Source organism: Patagioenas fasciata, chromosome Z, assembly GCF_037038585.1.
Source record: "Patagioenas fasciata isolate bPatFas1 chromosome Z, bPatFas1.hap1, whole genome shotgun sequence".
NCBI lineage: Eukaryota > Metazoa > Chordata > Aves > Columbiformes > Columbidae > Patagioenas > Patagioenas fasciata.
In genome coordinates, this window is record NC_092560.1 from 74,744,931 (window position 1) to 74,763,060 (window position 18,130).

Genomic DNA, 18,130 nt, shown 5'->3' on the forward strand with positions numbered 1-18,130 from the left:
CCCATTTCTGAAGAGAGGGGACATCCCATTGCTGAGGGGGGTGGACACCCACTGTTGAGGGGTCCCTCACCCAACACTGAGAAGACAGGACATCCACCAGTGAGGGATCCTTCACCCATTACTGAGGAGAGGGGACGGCCATTGCTGAGAGGTCCCTCACCCAGCACTGAGGGGACACTCAAGGTCCCTCACCCACTACTGAGAAGAGGGGACACGCATCGTTGAGAGTCCCTCATGCACCACTGACGAGAGCAAACACCCACCACTAACGGGTCCCTCACCCATTGCTGAGGAGAGAGAACACCCATAGCTGAAAGGCACAAGGAGCCAACGGGGTCCCCTGTATCCCGCACAGGGACCCCACGCATGTGCCAGCGGGAGGCTGGCATGGGGTACGGGCAGCTCCCGAGGTTGTAGCGGGTTCGAGTCCCTCGTCGGACGGCTCACCTGGCCGGCCCGGGCCGGGCTGTGCGGCGGCAGACTTTGCCTCCCGCCTCTATAAAAGGTAACGGCGGCGTGAGTCAGAGCCACCGCCTCCTCCCCGCCCGCTCTCACGTACGCGCGGCCGGGCGGGCGGGCGGGCAGGCAGGCAGGCACGGAGCCGCTGCCGGCCGTCCCGCACCCGCGCACTTGCCGAAGATGAGCCGCGCCGTGCTGCGGGTCTCCCTCCTGCTCCTGGCCGCCCTGGGCCGCGCCGGCGCCGGTAGTGAGCAGGACCAGGACCAGGAGCACGAGCACGGTGGCGAGGACTCCCCGCACCCCCGGCAGAAAGGTGAGCAGGGGGTCCCCCGTGCGTGAAACGTCCCCGATGCATGGGGCACCCAGCTGCGTGGTTTGGCATGCCTTGTGCACGGGGCACTCTGATGCATGGTACACCCAGGTGCTGGGTTTGGGGTCCCTGGTGCCTGGGCACCCCGATGCATGATGCACCCCAACTCTGAGTTTGGGCTCTCTGTTAGCACAGGGTTCCTCGCTTGGCTCTTGGGATTCTGGATGCATGGGGCACTCTGATGCACGGGGTGCTGAATTTGGGATGCCTAATGTTTTGGGGGTCCCCAGTGCTGGGGAGCTCTCTCTTTGCTTGGCTTGCGGGGGCTGCTGTGTCTCCTGCAGCACCCCTGTTAGGCGCCCAAGTGTTCCCAAGTGTGGGGTGCCCCTATGGGGCTGTGCCGCTCCCAGCATCGCCCAGCCGCAGGCACTGCCCCCCGCCCCCTTTCCCCAGCACTTCCCTGCCTTTGTCCTTGCTCCCGCCAACTCCTGTGCAGCCCGACCCCTGCCCACGGGCTGGGGGCCCCTGCTTTATGTGCAGCCCTTTTCCCGCTACTAAGTCACTTTTGAGGCACTCACGGCTGCTGATATTGGGGTAGCCAGGGCTGTGCAACAAGCAGTGCTTTACTAGGACCCCACGGAGGGTCCAGCCATGGACCCCAGCGTGGCAGGATGGCGGCCTGTCCCCTTTGTCCTGCAGCATGGTCTCTCCACAGCAGGGTCCGCTGTGCCTGACCCTGCATCCATGTTGTACCCTCACAATCTGGCAAGGATGGGGTCCAGCCCTGCTGTGGAGTTGGTGGGCATCTGCCCCATGACTGATGATGGAAAACAGGGGACATGCCTGAACTCAGGGCTGGGTGGTGTTGTGTGCCCCCCATCCCAAGAACTGTCTTACTGGTAGTAAGGTGGCTTTCAGATTTTTGGCTCACTGTTTTGGGGGAAAAGTCCTGAGTCTTTGCTCTTGGTGACTTTTCTGACGGGGGACTGTGGTGCAGCCAGTGCTCAGCAGGGATTTTTGGGGCAGTGCCATGTATTTTCTTGCATGTGGCTGACTGCTGCACTGCGATGTTCATGCCCCTGGCTACACTCTTCTGTCCCAGCTTTTCCCACAGGTTTGTTTCTTGGGCTCACCTTCACAGTGTGTCCTTGTTTTTGCCTCTGGTAAGGAGTTGTCCTGACCTGTGCCAGGACAGCTGCGCTGTGGTACGGACCAGCAATTGTTTGGTGCCAGGAGCTGTCTTTGTTATTGCAATGAATCACATTTTTTACCAGAGCTGCTCTTGCTGGGCTGAGCACTGGACAGAGATGAGGACACACATGGTCCTTGCCACAGAGATGAAGTAACCCAGGCCACAGGGTGGGATGGTGTCAGGCATTCAGCATACTGGTATGGTGTGCTGGCAGCAAGCGACTGGGCACGGCTTGGGGTTTGGGATGAGTGGGTGGGGAGATTTGGATGGAGATGGGAAAAGGAGGTGAGAGGTAGCATGGAGGTAGGTAAGGAGCAGCCAGCCTGATCCATGCTGCATGAAGATGCAGCTGGAGTCCCATGAGGGAGCAGGTTTCAGCTGGGACTCAACAAGGCTCTTGCCAGGTGCTGGATGCCATCTGTCTCAGCACCACTGCTGGGCAATGTGCTGGCTCCCTTTTCATCAAGGCCTGTGCTTGATGTAGGGCTGGTGGTCCCCCAGGCCTGGGGACTTGACACAAGCTGGAGGATTTGTCACTGAGGCTTTGTCATGGGGTTGTTCTCTGAGAAGCCTCTGGTTTGCCCAGAGACCAGAGTGCTGTATTATGGGTGTCTTTGGGAAACAGTAACTCCCCTTCCCACTGCAGCCTGTTTTGTCTCTCCTTCTTATTCAGACATGTCCTGCTCTCCAAGTCCTCTTCTTGTTCATTCCCTAATGCCCTTTTCTTCCAGCTGAGCCCATTTTTCTTTCTTAATACCCCTTATTCATCTCATTCCCCAGCTCCAAGCACTGATTTATCCCCTGGGATTTCCCCATTTTTATCCCTTCTGCTGTGATGGCCCTTTCTCTGGAGCACTCGGCGATTGTTTCCTCTTTATCCCAGCACTTGCTGGAGCAGTTGGGTTCACAGGAAGCAGGAATGTGCCCTGGAGTAAAGCCTGCCCTATGCCTTCCTCCACCCAAACCCTTGCCCCTCTCGGGGGGGAGCTGGCCTGAGCAGTCCTCCTCCAGGAGCACAAAGAACAATCCCTGTGGTGACCTGTGCTACCAGTTGCAGATTAAAGACTGATCCCAAAGGCTGGCAGTGGGTCAGATTTTATAAACACAAAGGGGCTTTAATGCAGCTGGGCTGGCGGGGGATCAGTGCCCCCATAGGCAGGGCACGGGGTGGTGTCCTGGGCTGAAAAGACATGGATGCTGCACAGGATTTGTGTCTGGATGGAGAAACCAGGTCTGTGCTGGCAGAGGTAGGGCTAGAATGGCACAGTCCTCCTGTAGAGAGGTTCCTCATGGGGCTTGGCAGAAGCACGCTGGGGTTGTGTGCCCCACTTCCCAGACCATGCTTGCCACAGACTGGCCTAGGGAGCTGACTGTGGGCAGCATGAGCACAGTGGCACAGCATGGACACCGTGGTCAGGTTACTGATTTCAGGGAACATGGTGCTCATATGTGTTTTGTAGACTAGGACCGGGCTATTGTGGCTGGTCCCTGCTTTGGGATCTGTACTCTGTGGATCTCTGCACAACCTGGTACCTCCTGGTTCACTGAGCATCAGGATAAAGACCCTGCTTCCTCCCTTCCCTGGGCCATGAGCTCCACTGGTCCCCCCACAGCCTGGGACTGATCTGCAGGCAGGAGCTTCTTCCTCAAGGCCACAGTGAGGTAGTCCTGCCCTGGCATGCCCTGAAAATGCGCCATGTCCCAGAGGGCTTTGACCCAGGAGTGGCGCAGGGCTGAGTCCCAGTGGGAAAAGGAGGGTCTGGCAGGATCTCAGTGCTCCCCGTGGCCAAGCACAGGGCATCGTGCCCAGCTGGTAAGAGAGCAGGATGTCCAAGCTAGAAGCGAGCCCACTGCCCTGCCTGCCTCACACAAGCCATTGAACTCATTGCTGGAGTTCAAGGCAGGCAGGCAGCACTGATGGCCATGTTGCTGCCAGGCAGCATACGTGCTGTGAATGGCACACAGTTCAGTGTTGTTGGGTGCCTTGCAGCAGCTTCAGGCTGTGTAGCCTCTAAAATGTTAAAAGCTAAGGATGGAGAGGGCAGACACACAGGGCCCTCTCTGGTCTCTCTCGTTGCTTGGCTTTGCTGAGCGGTGCCTTTTCCTCTGTGCAAATGATCCTAAGTCCCTCGGGTTCATGGTCCATCCCTATGTGCCTGTGGTGAGGTCTCCTAGGAGCAGCCTCCTGCAATGGTGCTTTTCCGATGTGGGATTAGTAGCAGCGCATGGATGTGCTGCCAAAAGCTGCTCCTACCCTTCCTCGCGGGCTGCGGGACATGCCGAGCAGCACGCTGCTAATGGCAGTGTCTGCCTGAACTCGGCAGGAAAGTGTTGTTGGATGGTGTTGGATGTCAAGGAGGGAAGGGAGCCGGAGCTTGCAGCAGCGGCAATAACCCAAAATGGGAGGGCCAAGAGGGAGCGAGCAACCTGGAGAAAGGACAAAGGAGGGAGCAAGTGAAAGGGGGAAACTGCTGGATCGGAGTCTGCTGGGGGAACTGGGGTGGTGCTTAGTGCTCAGCTGGACCGGCGGGGCTCTGTGTGGCTGAGCACAGAGGCTTCCATGCCTGTAAGGGCAGGCAGCTCCTGTTGGTATCCTACTGTGCTTCCCTGCAGGGACCCCTACACGGAGTCTTCTTCTTGCATGTTATCTCCCTGTGTGCTCATCACAGCAGCAAAGTTGTTTCCTCCCACATTTTTTTGGAGTGCTTTGTGGGTGCTCAGAGTTAGGGCAGGGCATAAAAAGAACTGCAGCACCCACTGCTGAGGTGCAGCCACGTCTGTTGTGGTGAGTGGCAGCAGTTCAGCAGAAAGGAGACCTGGCACCATACAGCTTTCAGAAGAAGACATGCTCTGGCGGGGAGCATGGGAGGTGAGCTGAAATTATGCAAATCAACATTTGGGCAGGGCAGTGGGTTAATGTTCATGGCAAAGGGCTGCGAGATTGCAAATGCCCCCATGTGGAAGGGACCGGAGTATTGCAGGGCTCCTCCGAACCACTGTGAGGCAAGGGCAGATGCCGAGACCCAGGTCTAGTGCCCGGGCTGGGCTCACCTTGGTGCTCGTTTGCAGCTCCTGGTGAGCTTGCAGTCCATCCCTGCACAGCTGGGCTTGCAAGATGCCTCCCCGAGTGGGTGGCCTAGCTGTCCCACAGCTGCACCCAGATCCATGGGATAGGGAAATGCAGTCAGGCAGTTTCAGTATGTGGATAAGTGCTTGTGTGTCCTCTTGGCTCAGATACCAAAAGACACCCAGGGAATGTGTTGGGATGGATCAGACTGATTCTTGGATGTAGCTGATGCCTTCAGGGTGTTCAAAGCTGCTGAACTGATCTGGCAGGAGGCTGCAAGGAGGGTCCAGAGCTGTGGGAACAGATGGGTGTGTGGGGGACATGGGAGTCTGGGGTGAGTGGCACAGTAATGACACAGCAGGGCAAGTGCCAGCATGGTGCTATTTCTCAATCTACAATAGGATGTTTGGGTTGCTTTCTGTCGAGGCAGAGTCCCTGGAGGTGAGCAGAAAGCAGGGTGCCAGGGCAGGCCATGCTGGTTGAGGCATGTGCAGCGAACTGAAGCACCATGTGCCATCCTTGGGCTGCTATCCCTTAGCTGTGGCGGGACTACCCCAATGCGAGTACCCCTCACAGGGCACCCCCATGCAGATAGGTACCCTCACACTACAGGAGGGGAATCCTGCCTTGGAAGCAGCAAACGTGGTTCTCACATGCAAGCCATGACCATCTCATGCAGATGGTAGAGTCAGGTGGGACAGGAGAACAGAGACAGGGTGGGGGAAGATATATGGTGTTTCCAGAGGAGGGTGGGTGTACTGTTGATTTTGGTGCATAATCAGTGTCCAGGATGCAGGTAACCTTTGTGTCAGCAAGGCTGGCAGAATGAATCTCAGCTTGCTGCAGCAGAGCTGTGTGCATCCCAGAGTAGTGGCATGAAGGCAGGCATGGAGAGGGCACTGGAGCCTGTCCTGGGGCACATGTTTTTTGGCTTGCCTAACCCTCTGCTTGCTGCTGCTTCTTCATATGCCTTCAGGAGTACTCCATGCCTAGGCAAGTGACTCCTGAGCATCAGAATCACTGCAGAGATGAGTCACTGGGGATGCTGGAGGAAGCCTTGTGGGCTGTCCCTATCTCTGTGACTCTTGGTGCCCCTAAGCACCCTCCAGCCCTTCCCAGCCCAGTTTTGCCGTGATCATCCACTCGCCAGGGCGGCAGCTGCACCAAAGGTCCCCAGCAGCGCCCATGCTTGGATCCTCACTGAGAAGAGGGCAGGATCCTGCTGGGCTTGGGACCTTGCATAGGACATCTGGGCCTGGGAAATCATGCCTTTTCCTTTCTCACCCCTGAGCTGGAATCTGCTCCTATTAATAGCAAGTGTCTGCCGATAGCTGTTAGCAGCAGGGATGGAGACCAGAGCAATGCCTGCTGAGCCCCTCCTGTGTTCCAGTCAGCCTGGCAGGTGTTTCCCCATGCCAGGGGACAGAGTTGGTCTCGGGGCTGGACAACACCTGCTAAATGGTTCCCCATGTCCTTGCACCTGGTGGAGCTGATGGAAGTGAGCGCTGATGCTGCTTCTCACTGCCGGATGCATGCAGCACCTTCAACCCAAGCCTGTTGCACCCCATCACCCTCTGCTCCTGCCCTTGTGGGCTGGGATGTGTCAACAGCCTGTCTGCACTGACAAGCGCACTAGAAAGGAGAAGTCAGAGGAGGAACCCACTAATTACCCGTTGTACCAGTCAGGGCAGGAGAATAATCCTTGTGGGCCATGTTTCTCTGCTTGGGGCAAATCCAGGCCCTGCGTCCCTTTGCCTGGAGCTGGCTGCATGCAGAAGAGCTGGTGATAGACAAGGTGTTTGGTTGGGGACATCTGAGAACAGGCTCTGGAGCAGCTCTAAATCGAGCTCCAGTGGTGTGCCAGGAGCATGGGCTTTGCTGGCAGTTCTGGAGGAGAGCGATGGTGTGAGGGCTGGTGTGTGGAGCACTGCCTTACCCTCAGGACCTGCCCCAGGAGGGCTTTGCTCCCTCTAGGTCTGCAGACTGAGGACCCAGCCATGGGAGGCTCAGGGCATAACAAGATGTCCCACACCATGGTGCACCCTGCCCTGTCATGGGGACATGTGTGCCCCGTGGGTGACATGGGGCATGCAGAGGTCCTGGCATGGGCTCTACCATCCTCTCTCCCACTTTTCGTAGGGAAAGGGTTTGTGTGTGGTAGGACTCTTATGCAGCTCTGCATGGAAATTTGGGTGGTCAGGTGAGCTGGGGCAGGGAGCTGCCAGCATGGGAGTGGGGGTGTGTGTTTATCTGGCACATTTTTCTGTGGCAGTCTGCTCCCATGGTAGGGGCACTTGCTACTGAGGAAGATGAGGTTTTGGCGCTCATTTGCTGCTTCTGCTGTGAGTCCTGGGACTGCTTTCCCTGCTGGGAGGAGGGCATTTGTGCAGCGCCGCTTGCTGCCCAAAATTTTAGTGGTGTCAAAGCTGGTCTTCCCCACATCCCCTCCAGTATTTTGGCATTGCAGGAGTGCCATCAGGACAGCTGCTTCCCTGGCTGCTCTTGCTTCCAGAGCCTGAGCAGGGAAGCTGCGGACCTGGCTCCTTAAGTGCTTTGTCTTGGGACAGAGGAAGGTTTTGGCTACGCCAGAGTAACTGCAAGAGCGCTGGTACAGCTGATCAGTGACGGAAGCCAATATCTCTGATTTTTCCATTATAAAGATGATGACGAAATGTCAAGCTCTGGGATTTTCTCTCTGGACGATGTGTGCAGGAGACCTGGCTCTGCTCAGAGGAGGCAGTGCCATCTGGGAACATCCCCTTCACCAGGGCAGGGGGAGGAGTGGGAAAGCAAAGGCAAGGAGAAAGACTGAAGGCAGTGGGGAGCCCAGAGACCTGCTGCTGGGGCTGTGCGTGCTGCCTGGCAGAGGTGTGTTTGCTGACAACCTTTCCCTTCCATTCACATAGGTTTTTTTTCTCTTTTTTTCAAGGTCCTGGCCGCAGCCACTGGAGCTATGAAGGTAAATACCCTGCACTTACTCCTGCTTTCTTTCCTACCACCCAGCAGAGCCTGGGCCGGAGCCAGCAGTGGTTAATGATTACAGGGCTCCTGTGCGCACTCCTCAGCTCACCCTTCCCTCCTGCCCGACCCTGATGCTTCAGCAGTGCCCAGACCTGCGCATGGATGGGCTGAATAGCCGGGGGTGGTTCTGATTTGAGTAGGAAGCAGCAGCTCTGCTGAGGGTTCCCCCATCCTCGTGGGTGTGGGGGGATGCCCTGGGGGCAGGGCTCCTCCCTGAGTTGGAGGTCCCCTTATCCTGTGCTAAGCAAGGGAAACAGGCTGGTCTCTCCAGGCTCGACCTGCAGCCCATGCTGGAACTTTGGCCTGGCCAGGGATTAGCTTGTGTTCTCATCCCTGTGCTCTGTCACCTTCCCTCCCCATCCTGCCTTGCCCTGCCCTCCCATCATGGCTTGGGCGGCTTCTCCACAGGACCCATGATGGGCATCGCTGCAGTGCTAGCACCAACATATCCCTTCCTGCTGCTGTGGTGGGCCAAGCCCCAGCATCACCACTCTGTTCAGGACCAGGGGCTGTTTTGGACCTGCTAATGCCCAGGTCCATCTTTACAGGAGTCCTGTGAGGGGCTGAGCTGGGGACAAACCTTGGTTTGCACGAAAGCACTGCAAGGGGAGGTTTCTGGGGCATCAGCCATGCTTATCCCAGCAATGGCTTTGGGGAGAGGTGGCAGTTTAATCCGCGACCCCAACCATGTAAGCTGGCCCATTGCAGGGCTGTACCGGTGCAGTTAACAGTTGGGAACCCGTCAGACCTGTGGCTGTGGTCTCATGGGATCCCAGCAGCACTGTGGTACCTCACTTGAGCAGCATGGGTAAAGTGGTGGCTTGATACCTGCCAGAGGCCAGGCTGTGCAAGACAGCAAGCGTTTGATGAGCTGCAGAGCAGCAGCTCCTTGGCTTGCCAAGTCCACTTGTAAATGATCTTCTTGCACTCTTCCCAAACACCCCAAAAATAGACTTTCCTGGCAGCTCACCACGCTCCAAGACCTTTCCTGATACAGCTGCATGTGGTCACATGGTGGCACAGAGCTGCTCCCAAGCTAACATGATGGAAACTAACCCTTCATGCATGGTTTATTCCCTGGCCCGTGTCCATCCCCTTCCCCACCATTCACCAAACTTCCTTTCTGGAGGGGTCCTAGCCCAGGTGGTCTCACTGACACTCCATCCCTTCCTCCTCATACCAGACAAGGATCACTGGGGCATGGACTACGTGAACTGTGATGGCACTGCACAGTCACCCATCAACATTGACACATCCAAGACCATCTTCAGCCCCCAGCTGCGGCCAATCCAGCTCTCTGGCTACAGCCTGCCCGCCAACGAGAAGCTCAGGCTGAAGAACAATGGGCACACAGGTGGGTGCAAAGGCACAGGCAGAGCCCAATCTGCCTCTCCCAGCAGGACCAGTCTCTGATGCCCTTCCCCTGGGCTCTGGAAAGGGGATTCTCCTGCAGGTTGCAGTTGTGTTGCCTTCAAGGCCAAAAGGGAAGCATTGAGCTGTTGAGCCTTTACAGGTTTTTGTGGCTGGAGGGGAGAAACCAGGAGATGGAGAACTTCCTACACACTTAATGCCTTTCGTAGCTGGCTCCACGAATATATTATAATCCGTGTGTCCCTGGTATTCCTGATGCAGGTTTGCAGCCACTGGTTTCTCTCCTGCATTTTACTTTCAAAGGACTAGGCAGTCTCCAATGTGACTTAGCCTTTAAGGTACCTACCCTTCAAGTCTTTCAGGACAAAGCAGTGGTTGACTTCTTTAAGTCTGTGCTTTGGGATGCTACCAGATGTTTCCCAGAAAACAAGACCTACCCCAAAAATAAGCCATAGCATGATTTTTCAGGATTTTTGAGGATGCTCAAAATACAAGCCCCACTCAAAAAATAAGCGCTAGTTACAGTTCATTTTTTAAAAAGTCAATTTAAATAGTGTCCATGCAGCTAATGTGTAAAAAAAGTAATACGTTTTGGAGCAAAAATTAATATAAGACCCTGTCTTATTTTGGGGGAAACAAGGTATCTCAAGACCTTAAGAAAATTGTATAGGTCTTTTGTTTCCCTTCTCCAATTTTAGAATATTTTTAGAAAGCCTGGACACAACTTACTATTTTAGTATTAGCCTCACCATGCCAGATATGGAGGAAAAACCCGTTTTCTTCCTGGTCAACACCCCACAGCTGGGGATGGTGAGTCCTGGTTGCTACCAGCTTTTTCTGGGAGCAAGCCAAGTGTTTTGTGCATGCTGGTGTCTGCCAGTCCCTGAGTTAAGAAAAGGTGGTGCAGAAAGGGACTTTAAAACTTGTTGACGGTGTGATAAGGCACCTCTTTGCCCTGGTAGCTAATGAGATGGAGCTGACCTATGTATACAGCAAACTCAACAGGTCAGACTTGCCGTGCATGGTCAGAACAACCACGCAGGGCATGTACAGAGCTTTATACTATGGCCTCCTGCCCTAGCATGCCTGTAGAGTTAAACTAGTTGAGCTCAGTAGTTGCTATTTTGGACACCCTGGCATTTGGTGTTGCTTGGTGTTCAGAAAAGCAGTCAGAGCATTTTCATTTCGGGGGGTGGTAGTTTCTCACATGCATATAAGATGACTCTTTTTTTTTTTTATTCTGGCAACTACAGGTCTGCTTTATGACAAGCCATAAATAAATAAAAAGTTGCAAGTCCAGTAAGGTATTTGTACGGTTACTCCTTTTTGTAGTATAAAGTGTATACACTGTATAAGCATTTGCAAGGTCCTGAAAATTACTCAGGTAGCTAGCAGAAGATATAGATATCAAGATATACAAAAGAAACGTAAAAGCAGATAAATTGATGGGGAGGGAGCAGTCTCCCACTTCCCATGTTTGAGTTTTGTATCTCTGAACCCAGTGGCAGGGAACACAGGAGAGGACAAATGACTCATCACAGCCCTGTTACGTGGTTAGTCTTCGGTATGTACACTAGCTCCCTGATGTGGCGAAGGGACACTTCACCTACAGAGGAGGAGGAAGGAAAAGAGTTGATTTTAAAAATTAAGAAAAGTTACTGAGAAGCTAGAACAGCATTTCTCAGGGTCCAGGGTTGCTGCTGAAATTTTTGCCATGTGTCCAGGTAACTCAGCTTTTAGATTTGCCATGCTGCTGCATGAGTCCAAGATAGATAGCTAAACTACATTAAAGTAAAAGGAAAAGCCAAGTATGGGTTTACCGTACCCAAAGAGGCAAAATATTAGCTCGAAGTGCTTTCAAAAGGTTTAATGCTTCCATGCCACCAGCTCCAGTGCTGTCAGACACTCACGGGTTGCTTTACTTGAAAGGTCCCACCTCATCAAGTGCTGCAGCTCATTCCGTCCAGCTGCCCTGCTCTTGTAGGTATTCAACACTCTGCCAATCTTTCTCCATGAACTTTGTCCACAACCTCTTTATATTACTTTCACTTACTGAAGAAATTGTTGGATAACAGTTAGCTCAGAGCTGGCCCCTGGGAGCCTCTGCAGATGGGGTCTTCACTTTTCAGCCTTTTCATAGCAGCTATTTTTGAAGCTGACTTATCTGCTGGATGTCCTATTACCTGAAATTGAAGTTGAACCCTGCTGCGTTGGCATAACTCTGGGCATCGACCCACCCATAGTGCCACTATAGATGGAAAGCAAGTTTGTAGTGGCCCATTTCCACAAGCCCGGGGTGACTCATTCCACTGAGACACCTCCTCTGTGTACCTGCGTGATGGACTGGGCTTTGTGTTTTACTGACTGACCTCTTCCTTCTGCCCCTGCAGTTCTCCTGGATCTGCCTGGGTCTCTGGCCATCACTGGAGGTTATGCCCAGCAGTATCGAGCCGCACAGCTGCACCTGCACTGGGGGTCCCAGTCAGGACCTGGCTCGGAGCACACGGTCAATGGGCACCGCTTTGCCGCAGAGGTAAGGAGACCCTCGTGATGATGGATGCATCCTCTCTTCTCCCAGTCCTGGGCAGGGAACGTGCTGGAGTGCTGTCTTGCTCCTAACTCATGGCCTTGGTTGTCACTGGATGAATGCTGGCCATGATACCCATTGCCCAAGGAGCTCTGGAGCAGTGGAGTTCACTGCAGGAGCCTATGCTTCCGTGCTGAGCACCTAAAAAAAGAGCCAGGCTCATGCCACAGCCTGCAGTGCAGAGATGAGGAGGAGACCACCTTCCAGGATGCTCTGCCCACAGGTGGATCTTATTTATGCTTGTAAATATCTCAAGGGTGGGTGTCAAGAGAATGCAACCAGACTCTTTTCAGTGGTGCTCAATGACAGGATGAGGGGCAATGGACACAAACTGAAATATAGGAGGTTCCATCTGAACATGAGGAGAAAATTCTTTACTCTGGGGGTGCCAGAGCACTGGAACAGGCTGCCCAGAGAGGTTGTGGAGTCTCCTTCTCTGGAGGCATTCAGAACCTGTCTGGACACATTCCTGTGCGATCTGCTCTGGTGAACCTGAACTAGATGATCTCCAGAGGTCCCTTCCAGCCCCAACTATTCTGTGGGCTGAGGCTGGCCAGGTGCAAGTGGTGCAGCCTGTCCCCATGTTGCAGGCCAGTCCTGGGCTGATGGAGCAGGATTCATGGCAGTGTCTGGGTTGGGGGAGCCAGCTCCCTAGGTGGCTGTGAGCAGCCTGCTTTGGGAGCTGCAGGGACTGTTTACTCTGTACACACCGTCCTCTGGCTCTGCCAGCTCCCATCTGGTTTTATCTCTCCTTCTCTAGCTGCTGTCCTCAAAGCGAGCCCAGCTCTGCAGTGCAAACCCCTGGTATCTGTGGCAGAGTGGTGGTGTGCTGAGCTTGACCAGGGAAGTTCCTGTGGGCACACCTTCATGCTTCCTACTTCACAGTATCATGCTTTCTAAGTCCCATCAGCGTGGAACACATGTTCATGATGAACATGAGCCAGCAGTGTACCCAGGTGGCCAAAAAGGCCAAGAGCATCCTGGTTTGTATCAGGAATCAGCAGGACCAGGGCAGTGATTGTTCCCCTGTACTGGGCGCTGGTGAAACTGCACCTTGAATCCTGTGTTCAGTGTTGGGTCCCTCACTACAAGAAAGACATTGAGGTGCTGGAGAGAGTTCAGAGAAGGGAATGAAGCTGGTGAAGGGTGTGGAGCACAAGTCTGATGAGGAGCAGCTGAGGGAACTGGGGCTGTTCAGCCTGGAGAAAAGGAGGCTGAAGGGAGACCTTATTGATATCTGAAAGGGGGTTGTAGTATGAAGGGTGTTGGTCTCTTCTCCCCAGTAACAAGTGATAGGATGAGAGGAAATTGTCTCAGGTTGTACCAAGGGAGGTTCAGATTGGATATTAGGTAAAAATGTCTTCACAGAAAGGGTTGTCAGGCATTGGAACAGGCTGCCTATGGTAGTGCTTGAGTAATCATCCCTGCAGGTGTTTACAATACATAGAGATGAGGTTCTTAGGGACATGCTTAGGTGCCAGTGTTAGGTTATGGTTGAACTCAATGATCTTTAGTGTCTCTTTCAGTGAAAATGATTCCATGATTCCCCTCCTTGGAGGGGTGCTCAGCACTGGTGCATGTCTCTCCCAGCGCTTGCTCCAGCAGGCTGGAGCCCCATGGGGTTGAGTACCTCCTGGAGGTGCCTTTCTTGCATCCAGGTTGCATATCTTCCTTCCAGATCCATGTTGTCCACTACAACACCAAGTATGCCAGCATTCAGGAGGCAATCAAACAGCCAGATGGCCTGGCTGTACTGGGAGCCTTCCTGGAGGTAAGTCCCATGGCTCAGCCCTGAGTGAGAAGGGATAGGAGCATGGGGGGTGGGGGGATTTGGGGTGAGCAGAGCTGGACAAAGTTTTGGGGACAGGCAAAGGCACAAGTGCTCCTGGGGAGAAGGGGAGAGAGAAGGCAGGGCAGGCCCAATTGGAGGAAGGTGTCACTGGGACAGGGTGCCCTCACAGGGAGTGATTCCTCTCTGCTGGTCAGTCTCTGTTCAGCCCTGTGCTTGTCATTACTGTGCAGTCTCTGTGTTGCAGGTTGGGCCAAGGGAGAACCCATACTATCAAGAAATACTTGAGCATCTGTACAATATCGAAAGAGAAGGTAAGGTCCTCTTCCAACTAGTACTTCTCTCAGAGGCTGCAGCCCAGCAGAGAAACCCGCTGCATGGCAGAAAGAGGCTGCAGTAGGCATTTGCCATATGTGCAAGAGTAGGGGAGCATTGCATGGCTTGTACGGAAACAGCTGTCTAAGCTGCCTTCTGCTTACACATGCTTTGCCCTTTCTCCAGCTCAAACCCACTGCTCTGTCTCCAGCTCACCAGCAGCAGCAGTGTGGAACCTGGCACACACAGTGCCAGGCTGCCCGTGATCTCCATGGCAGTCCTGTCTATTGCTCTCCAAGGGGTTGCCCAGTCTCACACCTGTGATGCTTTGTTTTTTTTTTTTTCTGCCAGATGAGGAAGTCTTGGTGCCTGGATTTAACATTGCAGGTCTGCTGCCTGACAACCTGAAACTCTACTTCCACTACAATGGCTCTCTGACCACCCCTCCCTGCTACCAGTCGGTGAAGTGGACGGTCTTCAACCAGACCATGATGATCTCTAATGCCCAGGTCTGTCAAGGCAATGAGTTCTGTGTTCTGTCTTGCCCAGCATCTCACTGCAAGCCTGCACCATCCGTGCTGGTTCCCTGGAGCTCATCTGGCTCCCAAACATCGGATGCACCCCTCTGCTCACACCATTCTCCTTCCAGATGTCAATGCTGGTGACAGCCCTGAAATATGATGGCAGCGAACCTCTGCAGAACAATTACCGGCTGGCCCAGGACCTGCATGGGCGACAAGTGCTGGCGAGTTTCCAGACCACCCTCCCTTCAACAAAGCACCTGCCTTCTGGTAAGGCGCTTGTGAGCGTGTTCGGGCTGCACCCGGCTGTGGGGATGCAGGGATGGGACGAAGAGCAGGAGTCATGGCTTCATGTCTCTTCTGGAAATGCAGCAATTGCATGGGCTAGCCCTGCCCAGCAATGCTGGTCTTGGGGTCCTGCTCTCCACCATTTCTGTACTTGCTTTGCCTTACATGGGGAATATTAGTTTCTAGGAACTATTTTATCCTTCGTCTTGCAGAGATAACAGTAGTGGGACTAGGGAATATATGTTCAAGGGCAAACAGCCAGGTACTAGCACCCCAAATAGCCTCTTTGTCCCCAAACATAATAGTTAAAATCAGTAGAAGCTGCAGTGAGCACCCCACTGACAAACCCCCTCCCCAAGGCTGTGCTCAGCCAGTGGGGCTGTACTGCCATTGTGGCCGGGTGCATGGTCCCCTGCCCAGCACATCCCTACCTGTCCGTCCTCAGTTTGTCCTTGAAAACCTTTCTTGCATTGGTGGCTTCCAGTGATGAGTAGAAATTCCTGTTAATTCTCAGGTGTGACTATCACTCTGCATCATGGAATTCTTGCCTGTTGCTGCTCTCTGAGATCACTGGGGTTTTTCTGTCCAACATCCTGTTCCTTTTCTATTTTGATGGCATGCGTTACACCTTTTGTCAAGGTGACTAACAGAGACAGCACATGGGCTTGTTCCCAGGCCCTTGGGCAATGCCTTAGTAACTACACACCACGGTGCAAGGCACTTCCCTTCACCATCCCACCTGCAGTCAGTCTGTTAGCAGCTGCAAGCTTTTAATCACCATGGTCTTCAACCTGGCTAGCACTTTCCCATGAGGCACCACATCAAATGCTTTGCTGAAGTCAGGAGAGATAAAATCTACCACATTTTCTTTGTCTAGAATATCACTTATCAAAGAAGGATATCAGGTTAGGCTGGCATGCTCTATCTTTGGTAAACCTGTTAGATACTTTATCATATTTTCCACTTATCTCTAAGCTTTTCTTTTACCACTTTCTTGCAGAAGCTGTTCCAAAGCCTCCAGTTGCTGAGGCTGGGGTGAGGGGGGAGTTACCCAGCTCACCTTTTTATTCTATTTGCTATTTCTTTTCAACAACCCCCACTCTAACAAAGCCATGAAGCCCTTGTTCCTGGAGAGCCAGGACCACGTCCCAGGACTCCCAGATGTGGTTACTGGTCCCCTGACTTGTGTGCCTGGGCTTGTTGGGGTTTTCTCCCCACCTTGATGCTGATAAGGGCGTATTTAGCCCTGGGGCAGCTGAGATGGAGTGTTTTGGGGTCACCTCTCGCTTTGCTTGCACCTGCACCTCTTGTTCCCACACTTGTTGATCTTTCCCCAGTCACCCCCAGTTCAGGAGGGCCATTCCTGACCCCGGCTGCTGGCTGAAGGCGGCAACTTCCCTGCAGCAGCCATGCAGTTGGGTATGGTCTGCCGATAGTGCCACTCTGTGAGCAATAACTGAACCATGTACAGATGATAATGCAGCTGTTTAAAAGCAATGCTGTCACACCTGGTAAATATTTGCCTGGTACAGCCCCTTCCCAGCATATAGGGCTGCCAAGCCATCCCCGTGCAGGGTGCCCTGCCAGCAATGGCCTCCTGAGGAGCTGCTCACCATCTCCCTGCAGGCAGCTGTCCCCACCATCGCTGCCTGCTGGGCTCACCCCATGCCCCTCTCCGGGGTCTCCTGTGGGGCTTGGTGCAGTCGTGGGGTGCTACAGTGCTTGGCACCTTGCCTGCCTGCTTCCCCAGTGGTGGCAGCAGCAATGAGGGAGTTTCTGACTGAGCTGTGTTTTAGGGGTCCTTTTATAAAATTATGTTTTTACCCCTTCCCTCGATGCTTATGGCAGGGTGTCAGGGCTGGTCTTCCTGCAGCAAGACGTTGTGAGCTGCTGGGTATCAAGCAGGCAGGTCTCTCATGCCTGCTGATGGGGATTCTTGTGGGCTGTGGCTTGAATCCCTGTATGTTGGACACTTCCCAAAAACCTCGGGCAACCTCTTGACTGTGCTGTCTCTCTTCCAGATAGTGACGACTCTGCAGCAGCAGGTAGGTGAAGGGCTCACCTGGGGGAGGGCAAGGTGGCTGGGGGGCTGTTCCTCCCTGGGAAAGAGGGTCCCAACAGCTGTGTGCTGAGCTGGGGGGCTGGTAGCCATGGTGGGTCTGCAGTGCTGCCTTAGCATCCCTGCAGCCAGCTCTCATCCTCTCCTCTTTGTCTCTGTTGCAGGACACTCTTCATTTCACCCAGGTAAGCATGCTCACACAAGGCTGCTGCCTTCATGTCCCCTCTGTCTCTGGGCTATAGGCCTGCTCCAGCCTTGCCCAGTAGCCATGGGGACAATCTCCAGTGTAACGTGCCTGTGTTTGGCTTGCAGGGGATGTGCTGGCTGTACTCTTCGGAGTGCTCTTTGCTGCCACGGCACTGGCCTTCCTGCTGTACATCTACAAGCACCGCAGCCAGAACGCACGGTGAGTGATGCAGGAGTAATACAGGTCTGGGGCATAAGAATGAGAGTTAAGGGGCGTCTTTTGGGCAGCAAGATGGGTTAGTAGGTTCCCCCGCCTGCTCTAACACTCTGCCCTCTTCTTCCCTGACCAGGCTGGACTCGCCAACCAAATCCAAGGTCATCTATACAGCAGCTGCCACTGAGAACACTGCCTGAGCCCCATGCCTCTGTGGTGGTCCCAGCCTCAATGGCTCAGCCTGTCACCCCCTCTCCCCTCACTCCCACCCTGGGCCGAGGGACGGCCAGCAGCTCCAGCATCCCTCGACTGCATGGGCTGCCCACATGGACTGTTTGCCTGGGGCAGGTATTTTTGTTATAAAAAATGGTTAAAAATGTATTTAAAAAAAAATAATTTTTTTTTTAAAAAAAAAGTAAAAGCAAAAGCCTTCCATGGTGCCAGCCCTCTCTGCCATCCATGTACAAAGCTGTGGGGCAGGAAAGGGCACCAGTAGAGCTGGACTCACAGTGGAGCGGGTTGCACGGGGACCCCTACCCAACTCATAGATACAGAATTGGCCTCCATGTGTTGGGCAGAGCTCCAGAGCAAGCAGCACAGGGCTCCTCACACAGCCCAGCCCTGCCCTCAATCACCCTGGGACTTCTTCCTCCTCTTATTTGTGCAAAGTGTTGGAAAAACATAAGCTGTGGCTTGGCAGGGCTTGAGAAAGGCAGAACTAAAGATGGCAGAGTCATTGCTGCCTCGCTGG

The 18,130-nt window shown here is 54.0% G+C and overlaps 1 protein-coding gene across 1 annotated transcript; it reads left to right on the plus strand.

The window, feature by feature from the left end:
* The first annotated feature begins 549 nt into the window (after positions 1 to 549).
* Positions 550 to 17,818, plus strand: CA9 (carbonic anhydrase 9). Its single transcript, XM_065861016.2, has 12 exons — positions 550 to 772; positions 7,958 to 7,987; positions 9,233 to 9,403; positions 11,811 to 11,953; positions 13,686 to 13,778; positions 14,044 to 14,110; positions 14,463 to 14,620; positions 14,761 to 14,902; positions 16,942 to 16,965; positions 17,144 to 17,164; positions 17,292 to 17,385; positions 17,516 to 17,818. The coding sequence occupies exons 1-12, from the start codon at positions 640 to 642 to the stop codon at positions 17,577 to 17,579; spliced, it is 1,140 nt and encodes a 379-aa protein (XP_065717088.1). The 5' UTR covers positions 550 to 639; the 3' UTR covers positions 17,580 to 17,818.
* The last annotated feature ends 312 nt before the right edge of the window (positions 17,819 to 18,130 follow it).

Excerpts from the sequence above, each read along its gene's own strand:
- CA9 (XM_065861016.2), top strand. The coding sequence starts at position 640 with ATGAGCCGCGCCGTGCTGCGGGTCTCCCTCCTGCTCCTGGCCGCCCTG. Across the intron at positions 16,966-17,143 it reads TGACGACTCTGCAGCAGCAG|GACACTCTTCATTTCACCCA; the intron begins GTAGGTGAAGGG and ends TCTCTGTTGCAG. Across the intron at positions 17,165-17,291 it reads ACACTCTTCATTTCACCCAG|GGGATGTGCTGGCTGTACTC; the intron begins GTAAGCATGCTC and ends TTTGGCTTGCAG.